Genomic DNA, 21,462 nt, shown 5'->3' with positions numbered 1-21,462 from the left:
GAAGCTGGTCCTGACCGTGGAGACCGTGACCGGGAAGCAGATCTATGAATCAAACGCTGGACCCTCTTTCTACGGCACTGGGGGTGGGGACAGACACCGGCGCAAGTCACCCGGAGGCAGCCAGAGCCCAGACACACGCCCAGCGAGTGTGACCCGGGGCAGCCTTGCCCCACGCTGGCTCTGCGGCAATGTCTACAGGCTCTGGGGAAGCTGAGAGGAGCGGGGACGGGCACACACCGAGGACTTGCTGTGGCCGGACCTGCCGGGCTGCGTTAATTGTTATAAGAACTTCATGGGGGTGGCCTACACAGCTTTCCCAGTGATGGTCAGGGAGGTGAACTCATGTGGCCAGAACCGCACAGCAGCTGAGCGGGCAGCAAGGATTCGAACCCCTGTATCGCTGGCTGCAGAGCCCATGCTTTTCTACATCTTCACTTTTTTTTAAAAACAAATTTTGGCCACACCACGCAGCATGTGGGATCTTAAGTTTCCCAACCAGGGGTTGAACCTGAGCCCCCTGCACTGGAAGTGCAGACTCTTGACCACTGGACTGCTAGGGAAGTCCCTCCCTCTGTATCTTTAAAAGTGGTCTCCCCCGGGACTCCCGCCCGCTTCCTGGACTGTGCCAGCTTCAGTGGCATGTCTGTGACATGCGAGGGCACGGGCAGGCAGAGTGAGGCTCCACTCGACACCTGGTTCACGAATGGTTCTGGAGCACAGCTCTGGGGTCCTGACTGCAGCCCTGCTCAAACCCCCAGGAATGCTCCCTGATGTACAGGATAGAGCCCCAACCCCTCGGCTGGATGACCAGCCGCCCGTCTCCTTGGCTCCGGCCAGTGCTACTTGTTATTCTTACACAAGCTCTGCATTTTCCTGTCTCTGTGCCACCTTCTCTGCCTGGCTGTCCTCTCTGCCCTGTCCACGGTCTAAGACCTGCCCAGCCTTCCAACACCCGCTCTTCTGGTTCCTTCCCTCTTTCATGGACCTGAGCGCTTTCTGCCTTGAAAAGTGAAAAAGTGAAAGTGTTAGTCGCTCAGTCGTGTCTGACTCTTTGCAACCTTATGGACTGCAGCCCGCCAGGCTCCTCTGCCCATGGGATTCTCCAGGCGAGAATACTGGAGTGGGTAGCCATTCCCTTCTCCAGGGGGTCTTCCCAACCCAGGGACTGAACCCAGGTCTCCTATAACCTGGGCAGATTCTTTACCGTCTGAGGCACCAGGGAAGCCCATTTTCTGCCTTAGGTAGCCCTAAACATGTTCTGTGCGTATCTGAGTCACCGGTGTAAATACCGCTTCTTCCCCACTTGGGCTATGAGCTCCTGGAGACTGGAGCCCAGTAACTGACAAGAAATGAAGGGACAGAGCTTATGAGCCGAGGAAGACTCTTGAGAGATCTGGGCTGAGCTGCAATCTGATGGAAAGGTCAGAAATGTCTCTTGAGGTCGGAATCTGGGCCACATTTGCAAGGTTGTTGCGCAGTTTGCCTGTGGGGATTTGAAAGCTGAAGGCACCTTTCGAGGCCTCCCGGGGGCTGTGTACCCTCAGGGCCTAAAGAGAGCTGGGCTGGGCCCAGGTCAAAGCAGCAGGGGCACCTCTGCTGCGGCCAGGAGGGTCGCTCTGTCTGTCCCCTTCCCAAGCATACGAGGAGGCCCTGGTTCTCCCTGCCTCCCAGCTGTAAACCCTCCAGCCTTTGAAGTCCTGTTTCCCTCATCTTGTCCTGACTCCTTTGCAAAAACTCATGAAACTAGAACTTGCAAAGAGTCATTCATACTCCGAAGTGCCTAAAGAACCCTTTTAATGAGGGTTTTTTTTTTAAATCCCTTTCTCCCACTGCTTGCCTTTCCAGACAGGAAACTGTGTAAGAGGGTGATGTTTTCTTGCCAGCTTCTAAAAGCTCGACCTTTTGCTTTCCCGAGGCTAGAGTGAGTGTGGCAGGGGTCACTGGTGTGTGCTGGCGGCCGATGGCCCAGTGCCCTGCTGGGTCAGGCTGGAGATGGGAAGACGGAGTGTTCTGCAGGAGGGGTTGAGGACAGTGTTGAAAAATGACGAGGCAGGACCTCTGTGCGACTGCTTCGTGGTGGGGGCGGCTGCCATGGAGGGACGTGGGAAACTGAGGCAGGCAGGCACCGTGTGGATTACCGCGGGCGCAGGGAAACGTTTCTGGGGAAGGGGCACATGGGGGGCTGCTCGGCCTGGTCCAGGGATCCGACTGGTCCCCACAGTGGGACGCAGACACCATCTCTGTTGTCTGTGAGGTCACTTGCCGCTAGGTGGCTGGGTTGGTCGTGAGTCTCCTCTGGGTCTTGGCCTCCCTGGCCACAAAGCCAAGGAACTGGACCAGCTGGGCGTCTAAGGTCACTAGAGGTTCGACACTGATGATGAGGGTGGTGATGCCTGCCCCGACCACCCCGTGGGGCTGTCCCGACACCAAGGTGCAGGCTTTCTAAATTGTGAAGCACTGTGAGTACTCAGGGTGAGGTGGGCTTTAGGCATACTGATGGAAGCCTGAGGGTGGCCCCGTCACTAAGAACTGAGTCTCAGCTCCTCTGTGGGGCCTGAGCCCTGCCTAGGCTCTTCTGCATCTCCAGGGCTTTGCCTGGAGTGTCCCCTCCACCTGAGATGCCTACCAACTGTCCCATTCTAGGGAATACCTACCCTCTCCGTAAGGTTCAATGTACCTCTGCCCTGCGGCTTCTCCAGACCTTCTCATCCTTATGCCAGCTCCGGCCCCCAAACCCTCTGCAAGTAACAAGGCCCAGACTGGGAGCTCTGCTGCCTGGGCGAGACTGTCTTCACCTCTGCTCCCAACTCTGCCAAGGGATGGATGGATGAACTCTGTCCTCTGGGCTGGAGGGGTGGAGAGCCCTGTCCCCTGGGGCCACGCTCCCCCAAACTCTCTCTCTTCCCCAGAACACCCTCGCAGCAGGGCCCAAGGCTCACATGATAACATAGCTAGAATTCCAATGTCACTATGCCCTGCAATCCTGATAATGCCACTCCCCACCCCACCCCTGCCAGGCAGCCTTCAGCATCAGAGAGACCCCAAACCTCCATGGTGGCTGGCAAAGCTGGCACCTGCCCCAAGCAGCTGGGACGTTCAGTAACAAGGCAGTTCCACTTGGGGTTGAGATGATGAATGCCAGGTGTCTCTCCGTGGTTGGCAGCCTGGCTGGCTACTGGGGCTGCTCTGGAAAACAAGCCCAACTCCCCTTAGTAGATTGCCCTGGCCAGCCATGGACTGCCCAACCCTCCTCCCCACTTCTGGCCTCCTCTGAGGGAAAGCTGATCCGGTAAGACCACCCCTCTGGCGTTTGGGATCTAATGGCTCTAGACAGGCATGCAAAACTAAACCCTCTACTCGGCATCCGTGGGCAGAGAGCAGCCACCCAGACTGCACTTCCCGATAATGAGAGCAGACAGGACGGTGCAGGAAGACAAACCCGGGCTTGATGGCAGAGTGCTCTGACCCAGGTTCCAGCACAGGCCCCCTGAGCTGTGCCCGCGGTCTCCCCCACCTTTTCCTCTTGCCCGGGAGGTGCAGGGGATCTGGCCGCAGCAAGCCAGGGGAAATCCGGAGAGCCAGGGACACTGATGGGCCTGTCTACGCGGAGAACAGCACTGCCTCTCGTGTACAGGTGAGGACACTGAGGCTCAGAGAGGTGATGTGGCTGCCGAGGCCACGAGGTCGGGGAGTGGGAAAACCCGGCTCCCGGGCTGTAAGCCTGTGACAGAGCAGGAGGGTCCAGGGAAGGGAGCAGTCCAGGGACGCAAAGGGAACTACGCCCTTAGAACCGCGACACACACTCTTCTGAAGACCACCTGTGAGCCAGCATTTGCGTCTGTCTGCAGGACGGATGGCGCTGGCTCAGGGTGCTGGGGAGCGGACCTTGCTGGTGTGAGCAGTTCCCACCCCCGGTTCCAGACTCCTCGTGTGCTCCCAGTGAATAAACAGAGGCGCCGGGTCCCTGCCACTCACAGCAGTGACTGGGCTGGAGTGGGGCGCCCCACCCCCTCCTCTGTGCCTTCAATCAGCCCTCCCGGGAAGACGCTTCCGGCCTGGTCCCAGATGACGGGATTCCAGGAAGAATGAAATACACTGAGGAGCTCAGAGATGGCCAGTGTGACGAGTGTGAGGAAGACCAGGGAGTGGGCAGTCTGTCCGTGTCAACAAGGAAGGATGGATGGTGACACAGAGGCCCATCTCTGATGTCACTCACCTCTCTCACCTCTTGCAGCCCAGAAAGGCACAGTTCACCTTGAGGTAGGAAGGTGAAGATCTGGAAGCATCACTCATGGACCTGGGTTGCTAGGTTACCTCGAACAGTGGGGGCGGGAAGAGGCAGCATGGAGCAGCGGGGAGTTCAACGCCCCCGGCCCTAGCAGCGGGGTGCACCCCTCCCCGGTTGCCCTCTCCCCGGGGCAGGGACAGCCCTTTGACTGTGGCTGCCACCAGCCCAGCTACAGGTTAGCGCACTGAATTCTCCTCGGCTGCAATAAAACCGGCCTGATTCTAAGCTGTCAGGCCTGATGGTGGAGAATGAAGTACCCATGTGCCGCTTGCCCTGAGTGCCCTCCCAGAGACTCAGAAATCCCCTTGACGTCCTCCCGGACAAGGCAGTTGTCCAGCTCCTGGTTGCACACCCCCAGTGATGAGACACTCACTACCTTCTGAGGCGGCTCTGATTCCTGATAGGCTTGAAGGGTTAGAGAACTGCGCCTCTCACTGACCTGGAATTCACCTGCCCATAACACCCCATCTACCACTTCTGCCCTGATGTCCTTGAGCGATCTGTGGCAGTCTGTGCTGGCTGAAGGACCTAGGTTTATATCTCAGTTCTGTCACTTAACTCTAAATCCCGCCTCTCTCCCAGCCTCACTTTTCCTATCTGTAAAATGGGTTTTAGTCAATCGGTCGAGTTCCATCCAGCAATAGCACTGAAGGATGAAACCCTCAATCAGAAAACCCTTTTCTTATTTCAGGGCCACCTACCCTGAAAGCAGCATCTTGTGGATCACAAAGACCCAACAGCTGACAAAGCAGCTGCAGGTGATCATGTCAGCAAGATTCTTCCTGGCTCTCCGTGGGGTTCCTTACAACCTTCGTGTGACACATAAAAGGGAGACTTTCCCAGACAGTAGCCAAGGACATAAGGAAAGGGTGGTTCTCACGGGGGCAGCAGGAGCAGAGGGGTGTCAAACACCCGGCCTTGAGTACTGACCCAGCCCCCGCGGGGCAGCCCTGGCCCGCCTCTGAGCCTCAGTTTCCTCATCTGCTCAAGAGGACAAGATGTTTCCCCTCAAAGGGCTGTTGTGAGGCTTGAAGGAGGGACGGGACACGCTAAGTGCTTCTACAGTCCCTGGCTCATGGCAGATGTGGAAGCTATTCTTGGATATTTAATGTAAATCCTAGGAAAATGCCCCTCCTCTTCAAGGGAGACAGAATTGGAGAATAAAAAAAAAAAAAAAAAAAACTCCTTTGTGTCCCAGGAGAATTAAATCAAATTGGAAAAGCAAGGCTTGAAATCACTCATGCTGGCAAGTTTCCCCGGGGGGACACCGGCGGGTCTTTCTGCCCGACAGCCGGGCCGGGTCGCATGTCGTGGGAGGCGGCCGAGGGCCGGGGGCGGCTGAGGTTACTCACTTCAGGGAGAGGGAGTAGTCGTGCCTGCTGGTCTGGCTGTTCCGGACAAGGTAGCTGCATTCCTTGCAGAGGCGCAGCAGGTTCTCAGCGTCGCCCCTGCTGATGGCCCCGTGATACCATCTGCGGAGGAGAGATGGGGTCAGAGCTCAGAAGGGATAGACCCCCCGGAACCCCTCTGCCCCGAGCAGGCTCAGCCCCGCTGGAGGGCAGCGGTGGGCGTCCTGGCCTCCTTGTCACTAGGCGGCGTCCCCGTCCTTGCCGACGTCCCGTGTGCGCTCGCTCACTAGACATCGGCAGAGTGCCGGCCGCGTGCAGGCCTCGGGGACAGGACGGTGAGCACACCCGGCCTCCACGCCGTGCATCACAGTCTAGTGTGGCTGCCACGAAGGACACGGAGCAGGGTGGCCTGGCTTGGAGCTGGCGGGAGGGACTGCTGTCTCAAGCAGCAGCGAGGGAAACCTTCTGCAGGGGTGACATTTCAGTATGGACCCGAAGGAGCTGAGGGAAGATGCCACAGAGGAGGAAGCTGGAAAACAGCCTATGTGGCAGAAGAAGGGCAGCGAGAGCAGGATGCCCGGCATGTTTTGGAAACAACAAGAAGGCCAGTGACAGCTAGAGTGAGGCAAGGGGGCGGTGTGGGTGCTGGGGCCCAAGAGGCCCCGTGGCAGGGCCGGGTTGGGGGCCTGGTGCATGAGGTGATGCGAGGACTCTGGTTTCTCTGAGAGACACGGGAGCCGTCAGAGGGCGCCGACAGGAGGGATGCGTGCCGGCTCTGCGACATCTGCGGGACCGAGGGCGGTGCTCGTCACTCAGGAGAGCAGGCGGTGGGGCGGGGTGGCCAAGCCAGTGCTCCCGCCAAGTGCATCTGGCATCGGCCGGGCACGTGGGGATCCCAGCGGTTCTGCTTCCAGGCAGCACGTGGTGAGCGGCAGAATCACATGGGAGGGGTGCCGTGGCAGACGCCTGGCTAAGGCCCCGAGTGCAGGACAAAAGGGGGACGTGGGTTTTCAAGATTGGAAGAGTTGAAGGTAAAATTTCAGCGGCAGAGTGAAGATCCTAGGACGCTGGTCAGCAGGTGTACTCAGAACAGGTCTCCGCTTACTTACATGACGGTCTCTGAGGGATCGGATCAGTGGGAAGGCCAGATGTGGTTAGGGAGGGAACCAGAGGTACCAGTGGTCAAGGACAGATCATGCTTTAGCCGTGGAGGCGCAGACCTGGCTCTGCCACTGAATGGCCGGGAGTCTGGGGCAAGAGGCTAAATCTGGGTGCACCTCAGTTTCCTAAGTTAAGTCACTCTATTGCTGTTTTGGGGTTGGGAAGATTAAACAGAATGATGCATTGAAGGGCTGATGGAAAGCCTGCAGTGGGGTGGGTTTCAGCAACTGGCAGCTACCAGCATCAGCCAAAAGAGAAGTGAACTTGTAGACAGCCAAAGGTCACTTCCCCAACTACCAGTATTTCAGGCTGCCGCTGTGTAGACTGCATTTTAATTTCGTACCTCCCCCAGGGGTACGGAGGAGCCTGCCTCCAGGACCTGGCCCAGGACTGCCCTGGGAACAGTACCCGTGAGAGTTCTGGGACAGACATCCTGCGTGGAGAAAAGCATCACACTGCCTTTCTCTGCACGTTCTGCCATTTATAAGGCAGTGTTCTAAACAGTTAGCAGCAGTGAAGATGACATAATTATAACCTAAAAAAAAAAAAACCCCAACTCAACCAGCTCTAGGAAAGCAAGGACTGCAGAGTGAGAGATGTGAGTATCCCCGTCCAGTGAGCTTGTGACAGAGTCACTGATGGCCCCAGAGGTGACAGCTCACAGGTCAGACCCGAGGTTGGACATCTGGAGGGGGATTTGCCGAGGGAAAAGGCAAGGGGAAGTGTACACTGCAGACCCGCCTTCCTGTCTACACTTACACAGAAATTAACAGGATGTGACGCTGGGAATTGCACGGGTTGCCATAATTAAAACATTCCCAGAGATGTGAAGGGCCAGTGTGTGTTTAAGAAAAGATACGTGAGTGTAACTGGGAGACGTGGTTAGACAAGGATGGAGCTGACTTTAGAGATGAGAGTTAACAGTTTTGCCAAGGTTGTTTTCCAGGAAGTTTCACCTGTGTAACACAGCCCCAGTGAGCTGACAAATGCTGTTTTATTAGCCACGCAAGTTTCAGCTATTTGCAGCAGAGCCGTCCTCAGGGAAGGCCAAGAAGCGGTCTCCAGGGAGGCGCTGCCCGAGCCCGGCTCCCGGAGCACAGGCCACGTGGCGGTAAGGGAGGCAGTGGCAGATGGGCCTTGGAGGGCTCTGGATCCTCGTTAAGGGTGATCCCTGGTGGGTAAACAGAGTAAGTTGCTGGTTCCTTCCCCAGCTGCTCCAGCCATTCCACACGTAGAGAAAGGCAGGGAACTCGGGGTCGAGGATCAAAAGAGAAACAGGAGGAGTTGGGGAGAGAAGAGGCAAAGGACACTCAACTGGGGGATGGGGAGAGGGCAGCCTGTCAGGATGAGGATAATTACCAGGAGACAGGATGGGCCTGGCTGGTCCTCGGGGCTGGGGGGCAACCCCTGGGCCCAAGGAGGACCTGCCTGAACTGAAAAGAGAATCCAGGCAGGAGGCCATCTTGGGGACGCCTTGGACTTTGTAGAGCTGGCCACTCAGGCCTGAACCATGGGAATTAAGAAGACTCAACGATCGCCACCCAGTCCATCCAACACCCATGAGATCATCCAATTATTTACTCACCACTTACTATACCCTTGTTCTCAAAGGGCTGATGCAGGCAGATAGAGTCAACCAACAGATTCAGGAAACAATTTCAGATAGTGACAACTGCTATGTAGGAATACTGGGTTTGTGATAAGGCAGTGACTGGGGTCCGGGAGGTGCCGACTATGGAATGAATGGACGGGGGGCAACCCCGAGGAGGTGACATTTGACCTGAGAATCTGCACTGAGAAGAAGCCAATCATGTGAAGAGCCAAAGAAAACACATTCACTGCAGAGGCAGCAGCAAGTGCAGAGGTCCAGAAGTAGGAATGAGCTTGGGGTGTTCACGGAGCAAAAAGGCAGCCAGAATGGTCCAGTGCTGGACTGTGGGAAGTGGGACAGGATGAGGGTGAATGGGGGTGGGGGTGGAGGGGTGGGGGGGTGGTGGGGGCAGGGCCCAGTTCCCCGAGGCCGTGTGAGCCGCTGGAAGAAGTCTGATTTCATTGTAAGCAAAAGAAAATGCATTGAGAGTTTTAAATAGAGATGTTAAGAGATACTTGCTCTGGATGATTTTACAAAAGGTTAGCCAGGCTACCCTGAAGAATGGCCAGAGAGGAAGTGCAGCAGGAGACAGGCGAGGAGGCTCCTGCAGTGGTCCAGATGGGAGGACCCGAGATGACGGGAACGGATGGATTCGGGGTGTGTCTTGGATGGAAAACGGGCAGAGCTTCGTAACGCACTAGATGCTGGTGTGACGCCAACAAAGGCATCAAGATGACGTCAGGACTGTGGCTTGAGCAACATGGTAGATGTGATGCTGCTGGGGCGGGATGGGGAAGGTGGACAAGCTGGGGAGGAGCAGGTGTCCAGGAGATCAGGAGTCTGGTTTTGAACGTGTTAAATTTAAGACGCCCGTGCGTCAGCCAAGTGGAGATGCCAAGGAGGCAGCTGGCCGTAGGAGTTAGGAGTTCTGGGAGAGGTGTGGGCTGGGGATGACTCACCACCAGCATCCTGAGAGACTACCCAGGGAGAGCACGGAGCCCTGGACAGTCTAACCTCCAGGTCAGCTTGAGGTGAGGAGCCGGCGGGGAGGGCAGAGGAAAACTGGGAGCAGAGCGCGTCTTAGCAGGAGTGAGCCATTTACGGTGCTGGCTGCCACAGGGGCCAGAAGAGGTCAGCTGGTTACCCAGGCAGAAAAGGGAAGCAGATTGGGGTGGATGAGAGAACGGGAGGTGATGGAAGGCAGAGAGAACACGCTGACGGCTCTTTGGGGACTTCGTTCACCGAGGGGACAGCTGCCTATTCACTGAGCACCTATTACATGCCGGGCACCCATCTAGGCTCTGGGCACACAATGGTGACCTAGACAAGTTCCCGCCCTCATGGAGGTTACGTTCCCAACAGGGGCTGGAGCCAGATGGGGGTGTCTAGTCGAGATTTATTTATTTATTTGTTTTAAGAAGTTCATAAAGAAGCTGAGCGCCCAAGAATTGATGTTTTAGAACTGTGGTGCTGGAGAAGACTCTTGAAAGTCCCTTGGAGAGCAAGGAGATCAAACCAGTCCATCCTAAAGGAAATCAAGACTGAATATTTACGGAAGGACTGATGCTGAAACCGAAGCTCCAATACTTTAGCCACTTGATGCAAAGAGCTGACTCGTTGGAAAAAACCCTGCTGCTGGGAAAGATTGAGGGCAGGAGAAGGGGGTGACAGAGGATGAGATGGTTGGATGGCATCACTGATACAATGGACATGAGTTTGAGCAAGCTCCGGGAAATGGTGAAGAGAACAGCGAAGCCTGGTGTGCTGCAGGCCATGGGGTCGCAAAGAGTCGGACATGATGGAGCGACTGAACAATACTAAGAAGTTCATGACTAGGACACGTTTATGGTAATAATAATGCAGAACGGAGTGGGTGGTGGGCTGCCTCCAGGAGGCCGGGGAGGAGTCGCCTCTGAGTACCTGAGCAGCCTTTCCACTGTCCCAGGAGGGCCAGCGAGTAGTTTGGGTGCCTGGGCAGAAGCGTGACTACCCACCCCTGACAACCCTCTAAGACGGGGTGCATGCTCAGCATGCCCACCTTCCCTCTGCCCTGCACTAGGGTGGGGAGAAGTCGGGATTTGGAAGTGCCTACTAAATTCCGAGGTAGTATCAGCCTGGGTGGGATACAGTGAACTTCTCGGCCTGGGTCCTGGGTCCTCAGGCTCTGCTGGAAGTGGGATCTTACCTAAGCCCACCACCCTACTTCTTGGGTGATGAGGCAGGCCTCTAGCAGGCTGGAATAATCCCAGGGAGATGAGACGATGGGGAGGAAAAGCCAGCCACAGCTCTGGATTTGGCCGAGGGCCTTTTGGGTGGGAACAGGAAAGGAAAGGCAGACCTGCCCTCACGGGGCTCACGAAGTTCCGTCCGGGTGTGGGCAGAGAGGGGGCTGGGCCGCTGACCCCAGGCAGACCTGGGTCAGGATGCCTGCTGAATAGCTCCCAGGCGTCTCTGGATTATATTTTGTTTGTTGATTAAAAAGCACACAGTCTGATCAGAAATAAGCAAAACCTGCCACCCAATCTGTGTGGCTGGGAGACATAAGAGATTAACACAACACCTGCTGGGCGCCTCCCCCTCCCCCTCCACCCACGTGCGCGGTACAGTAGGCGCAGGGCTGCCACAAAGGAGGCTGCAGCGCATGCTTAAAAAGGGCACACAGGCTCATGACATCATTCGGGCATCCTGCTCAGCGAGGGAGCATTTCCTGTGAGGGATGCACTGCCGGCTACGGGAGCCCAGAATCCCCTGGGTGGAGACGAATATAGTACGTGATGCACTCGACGCGGTCTCACAAGGAACCCGCTGAGTGTCCGCTAATCTCCTGGCCTTCCTGAGTGCCTACTCTGTGCTGGCCATGTGCTCAGGGCGAGGGAAAATTGCATACAGGAGGGAAGTGAGAGGAAGGTGTGGGGTCGAGTCACAGAATTTGAATCCTGCCTCGGCACTCTGAGCCAGGAGATCCTGGCCGAGGCCCCACATCTCTTGGGGTCCCGGTTTTCTCACTTTGCAGGAAGATGACAACCCCACTTATCCCACTTTCACTTGTGAAGGGGGCGATACACCTGATGGCAGGAGCATGGGATCCAGGACGCACTCTGTTAAGTTTCTGGAGAAACTTACTTTAGGGCAGGTATGTGGAATGACGAGAAACTGAGAAAGCAGTCTGGGGGGCAATTCACAGAGCGAATTTGGCAGTTTGGGGAGGTGGGATTTTATCCTGGAGGCAATGGGGAGCCATGGAAGGTTTCAGAGCAGAGCAGGGACCCGAGACCCCAGCAGAGAAAGGAGACGACCACCTCGGTCAAGGGGATGGAGACAACACTGACCAGAGTATCACGGAGAAGCAGGGGGCAAGGGGCAGCAGGGGTGGGACTCGGACGCTGATTAAAGCTGGGAACTCTCTGGGGGAAACCCAAATCAAGAGTGCCAAGGTCTTGTCCAACTAAGATCAAGCAGATGTGGGGCAAAAAGATCACTCTTGCTATAAAATATAGCTAATAGGAAGCAGGATTTAGCATGTGTTATGTATGTGTTGGTCGTGTCCGACTCTTTCCAACCCCACGGACTGTAGCCTGCCAGGCTCCTCTGTCCATGGGATTCTCCAGTCCAGAGTACTGGAGTGGGTAGCTATTCTCTTCTCCAGGGGACCTTCCCAATCTAGGGATCGAACCCGGGTCCTATATGGCAGGCAGATTCTTTACCATCTGAGCTTCCAGGCATGTAGGGCAAAAACATCACTCCTGCTATATAATAAAGTTAATATGCAATCAGGCAGGAGGGTTTAATATACATTTAGCTTTTTAAAAGCTCACTTGCTGCATGATGAAACTAGAAAGGAGGATACGAAAGTAAGGAGAACACCATGTGGATGATCTCACTGTCCTTCCTACTAGCCATCCAAAGGCAGGCAGGTGATACAGAGGAGAAAGAGGAAGCACAGGGCCAGGAATCAGGAGAGGTGCGCTTTAACCCTGACCAGACAGACTTGACAGTGGCCTCGGCCTTCTATGAGCGTCGACAGGGACTCCGTGAACCGGCCCCCGAGACTGAGCTTCGCTCCCTGCGGACTTACATTTGCTTCTCCAGTGGCACAGCGGGATCCACTCTCTCTCCCAGGATCCCACAGAACTCAGGGCTCCCATGTTTGATGGGCTTGAAGCCGCCTCCGGGAGCTCGAAGCTGGCGCCGCCGGTCCCGGGAAGGCGAGGGGGATGACTGCCGCTTCTCACTGCCATTAAACTGGGCTGTGGGGGAGAGAGAAAGAGCACGGTTACCCGGTTACCCAGAGCTCAGCCCCACAAGTTACGGGCGGCACACAGTGGGGCCAGGAAATCAGCACAGCTGGTTGATGATTTACAGTTTGCAGGCAGAAGAGTTCTAGGCAACGAACAAACACGGCTCAAAGGCTGTGGGCTTCCTAGACCAGGATGTGAGGTGCCGTCCCAGTCAGATGGTGCAATCGAGGGGCTGGCTCAATCGACAGAGGCCACTGAGCTCAGGCTTATCCCCAAAGGAACCCTCCCGCAGCCTCTGTCCAAGGGGACACCGTACCCCCAGAGGGGCTCTGCTCCCTAGACAGTTGTCAGGGGCAAAGTTTTTCTTTATTTTGTGCCAAAAACCTGCCTCCAAGTGGCTCCTCTCCTCCTCCATTCTCCCATCCTCCCCCCAACCCAGGGCTGCACTGGCCACATCTGCCCCCTTTCTCCTGGGACAACCAGAGTTCCAATCGAGGGGTGTGTTGCATCACAGCCGTCTGCTCCTCTACACTCACCCCACTGCATGGGCCCTCCGCACAGCCAGCCCCTGGCGCAGAAGGTAAGGGGAGAGGCATGGAGCAAGGAACACGATCCAGGTGAGGCTGGAGCAGGGCCCAGCACGGTGGGATGGGCCCTCCAATGTGCCTTCCTTCCAGCCCTGGACCTGCAGGAGCATCCTTCACCCCATGGGCTGGGGAGGTACCTTTGGAGGGAAGGACCCTGGAGACACCCCACAAAGAGTGGAAAATACTGAGCTAAAACTGGAGTTCCCAGGACACCCCTGGTGGTCCAGTGGCTAAGAATTCACCTTCCAATGCAGGGGATGCAGGTTTGATCCCTGGTCAGGGAACTAAGTTTCCCACATTCCTAGGGGCAACTAAGCCCGCATTCTGCAACTACTGAGCCCACGTGCTCGGGAGCCCCCGTGCCACAGTGAAAGAGCCTGCATACCGCAACTACATAAATAAGTATTTTAAAAACAAACAAACAAAATTGGAGTTGCCAGAAGTGTTGGTAGAGACCAGTAGTCCACCTTGCAAGTCATGACTCTGGGCTTCGGTTGCCTCTTCTGAAAACGAGGGATGACAACCGTACCCAACGCGTGGGGCAGTTGTGCGGAGTCTGCCAGGGGATGAACAGCCATCTCAGCAGAGCGCCTGGCGTGTGGTTAGTCTGTGTTCGGTCAATGCTATCACAAAGGCTTGCTTTCATTACTCTTATCATGCCTACTCAATGTGGACATGTACTAGGTACTTCACAGAAGCTTCCGAACTGCCCTGAGTCCCCCTCTGAAGTTGGCCATGACCAGCTGTGTGCCTTGGCTAAGCCACTCCACTTCTCCGAAGCCCTATTTCCTACCGTACCGACTGCGTGGGAATCAGGTGAGGGACCACCTTTGATTGGCGCAGCATATACTAAGCGCCTAGTAAACCGGGCCAGGGCCTGCGGAACCGCGTACCCAGGGCCACGTCCACTTACAGGCCCACAGACGCACAACGGTGGAAATCTCCCCAGCCCCAGCCAGCAAGCAAGGACGTGGCGAGCCGGCCTCCGACCCCAGCCACACAGCGATCAACCTCATGTTCACGGAAGGTGGTGGGAAGCTCCTGCCCTGACAGTGGTGATGTGCGGTCTACGGACCACCGAGGATGGTGAATGAACTTGTGGCGCGTCTCTGCCACGGAGCCAGATTACCCATCAGGGCGGCGAAGCATTTCCATCCCTCTGAGACAGGCTTCTCTATTAATCAGTACAGAAAACAGTGGGGAGGGAGGGCGGTTCCCGCCAACGGAAGGCTCAGGACAGGCTGGACCCACGTGCTTGGTCACTGTCATGACTGCCGCGGGTCTGGCAGGCTGTCCCTTCCAGACTCATGTTCGCGTGGGCCAGGCGTGGTCCACAGTTGGGGAACAGCACTGAGCAGAACAGAAAGCCCCACTTCTGGAGTTCAGGGTCTGAGAGACAAGTAAAGTCAATCAGACCCACAGCACACCAGCTGGAGCTAAGTGCTCTGGAGAAGAGGCCAGCAGGACAAGGCAGGCCTCTCAGAGGACAGCATCTGAATAAACGCCTGCAGGAAGGGGGCCGAGCAGCGTGGACGGCTGGGGGAAGGACACTCTGGAGAGAAGGAAGAACAGATTCCAGGCCCTTGACTTCAGGCATGGGCTGAGAGTGACAGAGAAACAACACAGCCCAGGGGAACGGGAGCGGATTGCACTGGGTGGGATTTGAGGCCCAGGGGAGTGGGAGGGAGCAGGGCTGTGTGGTTGGGGGTTTTGTGGACCCTGGGAAGGACTTCGGTTTTATTTTGAGAGAAATGAAGAGCCATTCTGACTTCTGATTCTGAAGTCAGAAAGCTGAAAGCTTCTGGGAAAGCGTTTGACCTGGTACTCTTTAACAGGACTGCTGGGCTGAAAAGGGACGGAGGGTGTGGGTCTAGGGGAACTCTCCATAATTTCATCTCAATTTTGCTGTGAACCTAAGACGACTCTTAAAAAAACAAAAGTGTTAATTAAAAAGAGAGAGAGTGAGATGGACAAGGAGCAAGGCCGAGCAGTGAGGAAGCTCCTGGAGCACATGCTGGCATTGGAGAGGTGGGTGGAAGTGACTGAGAATCGGACTTGTGTATGTCTTCAGATGGAGGGAGAGAGAGACAGAGGGTCAATCACTACCGGCTTTCGGCCTGAGCGTTGGAGGATGAGGCTGGCCAGTCCAGGTGAAGAAGGCCAAGCCCCAACCTCCAGACGCCCACAGCCTATGATGCCAGGGCTGGGGGCAGAGTGGGGGCCCGCCTGGGGGCTCCCTGCCCTCGTCTCTGGCTACAGTTCTGTCCTGTGTCCAACCACGGGGACAGGCAGCCAGGTGGCAATGATCTCAAGGCCCTTCTAGGGGACAGGTCCTGGGGTTGGATGTCTGAGAAACAAACATCCTCCTCCATCCGGCTGATGAGCTGAGCTTTCAGTGGTGATAAAGGGGTGATGTTCAGAGCTGGGGCCCCCACACCCATGTCATCACGGGCCTTCCCCCAGCTTCGCAGCAGCCCAGCTCCCCAGTCAGAACTCGCAGGGAACCCACCAGCCCTCGGGGCAGCCGGTAAAATGGGGTGCATGTCCTGGGAGGGGGTGTGAGGGAGAGGTGAAGCAGGTTCTGACCTGAGGCACCTAACTTGCAGAGCCCTGGATGGGTGACCTTGGGTAGGGGCAAGCGCTGGGATCAGGTAGACAGGTGAGGGCCTGGTCACCTTTCTAAGGAGCTGGGACTTGACCCTATGCGTGGGTTGAATCAAGGAATGCCATCCTTCAGACTGGGCTTTAAAGACCTCTCTGACTGCTGACGGAGAGAGGGTTTAGGGGTGACTCTGGAGGCAGAGAGGTAGGGAAGGCGATGGAGGCTGAATCCCTCAATGATGACAGGGATGAGGGAGGGAGGTGACCCCAACAGGACTTGACTACTCGCGGGGCAAGTCCGGGAAGACCCCTGTGCAGCACCGCACTGCGATGGAGACGGGGGCGCAGCGGGAGGCGGGGTCGGGGAGAACGGCGCCAGTGTGCACTTCCCCATGAAGCCTCCCGTCGGCTACCTTTCTGGTTTTGGGGAATGGAGAGAATGGAGACAGGACAGCGCAGCAGGCCTCTGGCCCCAGGCGGTGAACGGTGCCCCCGGGGGCAGCACGGTGGGGGTGTGGGAAGGGGTAGGTGGGAGACGAGGTTCTGGGCTCAGTTCTGCCCCAGGCAGATAAGAGGGAGAGACCAGATGAACTGTAAGGCACTTTCGCCTCGGTCAATCTGGGTGCTCGAAATCTGGGAATTTCTGCCAGCATAAAATCCTACTACACACCCCCTGGCGCAGAAGGTAAGGGGAGAGGCATGGAGCAAGGAACACGATCACGGAAGGAACGCAGGTTCTCAAGACCAACGACCCGGCAACCTGTCTAGTCTCAGGTCTCGCCACGCCGCCTCCCAGGCTCTGTTCTTTGTGTGAATCATCAGGACTTTTGCCTTTCTCCTCGTCCACCTGCCTGACTCCACGTGTTCTTTAGGAGTCATCTCTTCCAGGAAGCCGTCCCTGGCTCCACCCCTTTCCCAGACTCACCCTGATCTCAGCCTCAGTTCAGTTCAGTTCAGTCGCTCAGTCACGTCTGACTCTGCGATTCCACGAACCGCAGCACGCCAGGCCTCCCTGTCCATCACCAACTCCCAGAGTTTACTCAAACTCATGTCCATTGAGTCGGTGATGCCATCCAGCCATCTCATCCTCTGCCGTCCCCTTCTCCTCCTGCCCTCAATCCCTCCAAGCATCAGGGTCTTTTCAAATAAGTCAGTTCTTCGCATCAGGTGGCCAAAGTATTGGAGTTTCAGCTTTAACATCAGTCCTTCCAATGAACACCCAGGACTGATCTCCTTTAGGATGGACTGGTTGGATCTCCTTGCAGTCCAAGGGACTCTCAAGACTCTTCTCCAACACCACAATTCAAAAGCATCAATTCTTTGGTGCTCAGCTTTCTTTGTAATCCAACTCTCACATCCATACATGACTACTGGAAAAACCATAGCTTTGACTAGATGGACCTTTGTTGGCAAAGTAACGTCTCTGCTTTTAATATGCTGTCTAGGTTGGTCATAGCTTTTCTTCCAAGGAGTAAGTGTCTTTTAATTTCATGGCTGCAGTCACTATCTGCAGTGATTTTGGAGCCCAAGAAAATAAAGTCTGTCACTGTTTCCATTGTTTCCCCATCTATTTGCCATAAAGTGATGGGACTGAATGCCATGATCTTAGTTTTCTGATCTCAGCCTATGGTACCCTAATGGCCAGTTTCTTTGTTTGGCTCCCCATGAGCCCCTCAAGAGCAGGGGCTACACCATATTTGCCCCCATCCCCCCATCCTTAATGCATGACCACAACATAATAGGTGCTCAAAGAATGACTGAATGAAGAAACCTAATGAGCTGCTGTTTCATTTTTCTGGGGAAAAATATCGGTTTTCATACCAGATAAATTGGATAAAACCTAATAACGTCCCAGTCAACACTGCAATTCCCCACTGAATTAATTTATACATTCGCTTGCAAGCTTAATAATATAGCCATATATTTTAGAGGGAACAGGTGGTGATGAATGACAGGCTTAATTAGGCAAATCATTTCACCTAAAATAAAAATATACAAACTCCAAGTGCAGTGATTCAGCAGCACAAGGGAAAAAAAAAAGTTAAGAACAAAAGCTCCAAACACAACTGCTTTCATTCCTTCTAATTAAGTTTCTCTTTAATCTGCAATTTTAAAAGGCAATTCTTTTAATTTAGTGATTTTCTGTAAAAGATAAAGGAAGACACAGCCCTCAAAAGAATATCTGCATTTAGAGAAAAAATATACCACCCCTGTGAGTTGTTAGAATGACAGTATCTAATTAATTCCACCTATAGGCAATTACAAACAGAAGTCAGGGTTCTGCTGGAGGGAGGGGAGACTCAGGAGGGCAGGGCCAGGCCTCTGGAGCTCTTTGGCCTGATGACGGGACCAGAGCCCTGGTGGCAGTGATCCAGTTAATGGCTCCACCAGCCTCTGTCTCCAAGGCAGGTGAGGTGGCCCTTCGCGATGCCCTAAATGTCCTTCCAAAGCTCTCATCTGATGAGATCTTTAAGACCCAGCTCAGGTCTCCTGGGAGGCCTTTCCTCCATCCAGGTTAGCCTTTGCTGTTGGTGGTCCCCTTCCTACTTGTGTTATACATTTCACATCAATCAGTCTTGACGCTGGGTCAGTGTCAACAAGCACCCATGCTAGCCCTAACCCTCACGACAACCCTGCCACCCTGTGAGTGAAGAGAGGGGGTTACCATCTGGGCCTCAGAGCTAAGTGACAGGGCCGGCCAGGCAGGCATTGCATCTCCCTCATTCAGTCTTTGAAATGACCACCAACTGTATGACGTCTGGAAGCTTCCAAGGTCTGGCACAAAAGCCTGCCTTCCACAAAACCTCCCCGTCCCGCCTTCTGAGAGCGCCCCTCCTCCAGGACACCTCTCAGCTCTCCACCCTTCTCTTGCAGCTCAGCGAGCCCCCAGCCACCCCGCCCCGGGCAGCCCATGGGGTTCTCTGGGGGACAGTACCTAGGACTTAATTTCCTCTCCAATATCTTGTCGGTCTCTAAACCGCCTGCAGTGCTTGGCATAGAGCTGGTGCTTAGTAAATGTTTGCTTAGATGAAACAAATGTGTTCCTTCTAGATCTGCTCCTTCCTGTTTATCATTCAGGGCTAGCCAAAGAGATCAGGTTCCCAAATTCCCATAAGCCTCTAAAGCACAGCTCTCTGGGTCCAGAAACCCTTGCTAGCTCCTCGGTCCCCAGGACTGGAAAGGACAGAGAACTCACTCTGGTGCTTGAGGCCCTCAGTGCCTTGGTGATAACCCTTCTGGGTTCCACACCCACCCCTCGGGTCCAGTCACAAAGAATAGCTGGTCCCCCATTCCACATCATCCTGCTTCCAGGCCTCTGCTCTGCTCTGTCTGCCCTGGAGAATCCCTTTCTTCACTATCTCTGGGTGCAAAAATCCTAGCCATTTTTCCAAGTTCAGCTTTAATGCTGACTCCTGGGGGCAACTTTTGTCAAGACCACCCAAGGTGGAAGGCTTCCCAGGTGGCGCTAGTGGTAAAGAACCTGCCTGCCAACGAAGGAGAAAAAAGTGACATGGGTTCGATCCCTGGGTGGGGAAGATAGCCTGGAGGAGGGCATGGCAACCCACTCCAGCATTCTTGCCTGGAGAGAGGAGCCTGGAGGGCTACAGTCCATGGGGTTGCAAAGAGTCAGACACGACTGAAGCAACTTACACATCCGCAGGCCCCAGGAGAAAGGGATTCCTTTCTCCTTTCCGGAACCCAGCCTCCGCTGTCTAAGGCACTGTCTGACCCCACCCCAGTCCACGTCACACTGCAGGGCACACAGGTGTCTTCTCAGAACCAGACGGAGATGAGGCCTCACGCCTTAGCCTCTTCTGAAGTTCTCTGTGCCTGACACACAGTCCCCGGGATGCAACAAGGCCGGAGAACAGAGGAACTGCAGCTCAGCTTCATGGAGAGGGTGTGGACTCTGGAGTTAGGAAGAACCAGGTTTGAATCTTGCCTCTGCTACTACTGTGTGGCTTTGGGTAAGTTTCTAAGCCTCTCTGAGCCTTAGCTGCCACTTCTATAAAACAGGGCTGACAATGCCTATACCATAAAGGATTATGGAGGTGATTAATAACAGAGGACATACCAAAGCCCAGGACCACTGTACACAGTGGTCCCTTCTCCCCATGGTCACACCCATGCTCAGAGCAGCTCCTTTTCATGTACTCAGGAGGAGTAAGTGCCTTGTAGCAGAATCCACCTTCTTCTTCAGCCTGTGCTGAAATTCCTAAGGTGGAGGCTCCAAGAAGACAAGACAGATTCTGTTTTTTTCAAAGCTGAATTCCCAGTGCCTAGGATGGTGCCTGATGTTGATGTTTAGACTCTATTGAGTGAATGAATCTCCACCCAGATTTATAGTCAGCAGGTCCAAAAAACACCTCATTCATCAATCAAGAAAGGAAACTTAGGAGCTGGACTCCCCCCTCAAATCATTTTAAAATAGTTTTGAAAATGACTTGAGCTTTACTGAGTGCTTTCTGTTCACAAGCAGGCATGTGAGGACCCGATGTGACATTCTCTGACCCTCACAACAAACTGAGGAGGTTGGTGGGACTTTATGTTTTTATGAACGGGGCCTGGACCAGGCAAGTAGACTGCCCATCAGAGAGGAGCAGGCCATCAGGCCAGGCAGGGGCCCCAGCCCCCAGCCCCTGACCCTCTGCTTTGGGATGAGAGCCTGGGCAGCCTCCCCTCACCTAGGGGTGCTCTAGGAGCGCCTTTCTCTGGGCCAGGCCGGGAGAGAAGACTTCACAGTCTGCCAAACATCCCTGAGTCCTCCGGGCTGATCATGAATGTGGATGTTGGCCCCTGAGAATGGTTCACAGGGAATTGGAAGGAAGGGAAGGGGACCCAGGGCCTTGGGTCCCCAGGTGGGGCCTGTGGATGGGTGGCTGCATCTTTCTGGCTGGCCTCCGGCCTCCCCAGCCCTCCAGCATAGGACAGAGTCCCTTACGCAGGGGCAACAAGGATTAGAGAACTGAGAACAGAACCATTGTACAGAGCTCTCAGGTGCTGAGAGGACTTTTAAGGCCCCATGTGGGTGAGGCGGGAGCAAATATGGGGCTGACGGGGGGGCCTGCACAGTGTTCCAGGTCTGGTGTTTGTTCACCGATATCCTATTACTTTGAAAACACAAGGGCAGAGAGACCAGAATGAAGGTGCCCACAGAGCCCTTTCCACACGGTCCAGGGTGCTGATTCCTGCACACTGCTGGCCTTGGCTCTGGCTGGTTTTTGGTAGAGGGGGCGGTGTGGAGTGGGGAGGGCAGGGGTGGACAGGCATATAAGGGGCTGCAGCCCAGGCAGTCATGAGCCCCCGAGAGGGGGCAAGGAGGGAGACTGTGCATTGATCTGGGGAGGTGGGGGCCCCCATGACCCAGAGTCTATGGACCTTTCACGACGATGCGCAAACACTCCTACTTGACGAAAACTCTGTTCCCGACAATGGTCCTTTGCTGCTTCAACTTTCTAAACACACGTTCTGCATCATCTCGCTTGTTTCTCAGAGACAAGCATTAGAATTTCCATTTTACAGGCGGAGAAACTAAGGCCTGGAGAGATGAAGCCCCCTTCTCCCCTGCAGTTCAAGAGCAGGCCTCACTCTCCTCTCCCCAGGGAGTGAAGGCTGTACCCGCAGACAGGCTGTCAGACAATGTCTG

The 21,462-nt window shown here is 55.2% G+C and overlaps 1 protein-coding gene across 1 annotated transcript in view; it reads right to left on the bottom strand.

Annotated features, from left to right (window-relative positions):
• Positions 1–21,462, bottom strand: part of SHB (SH2 domain containing adaptor protein B) — a 132,866-nt gene that overhangs the window by 15,211 nt on the left and 96,193 nt on the right. Inside the window, exons 4-5 of the mRNA XM_043486672.1 lie at positions 12,465–12,636; positions 5,641–5,760 (exon numbers count right to left, since the gene is read on the bottom strand). Of these exons, the coding sequence (XP_043342607.1) occupies positions 5,641–5,760; positions 12,465–12,636 (292 nt within the window). The remainder of the gene's footprint in view (positions 1–5,640; positions 5,761–12,464; positions 12,637–21,462) is intronic.

This window comes from Cervus canadensis, chromosome 14 (assembly GCF_019320065.1).
Source record: "Cervus canadensis isolate Bull #8, Minnesota chromosome 14, ASM1932006v1, whole genome shotgun sequence".
Classification (NCBI taxonomy): domain Eukaryota; kingdom Metazoa; phylum Chordata; class Mammalia; order Artiodactyla; family Cervidae; genus Cervus; species Cervus canadensis.
The sequence above is the reverse complement of the archived record's forward strand: the minus strand, read 5'-3'. Positions and strand labels throughout refer to the sequence as shown.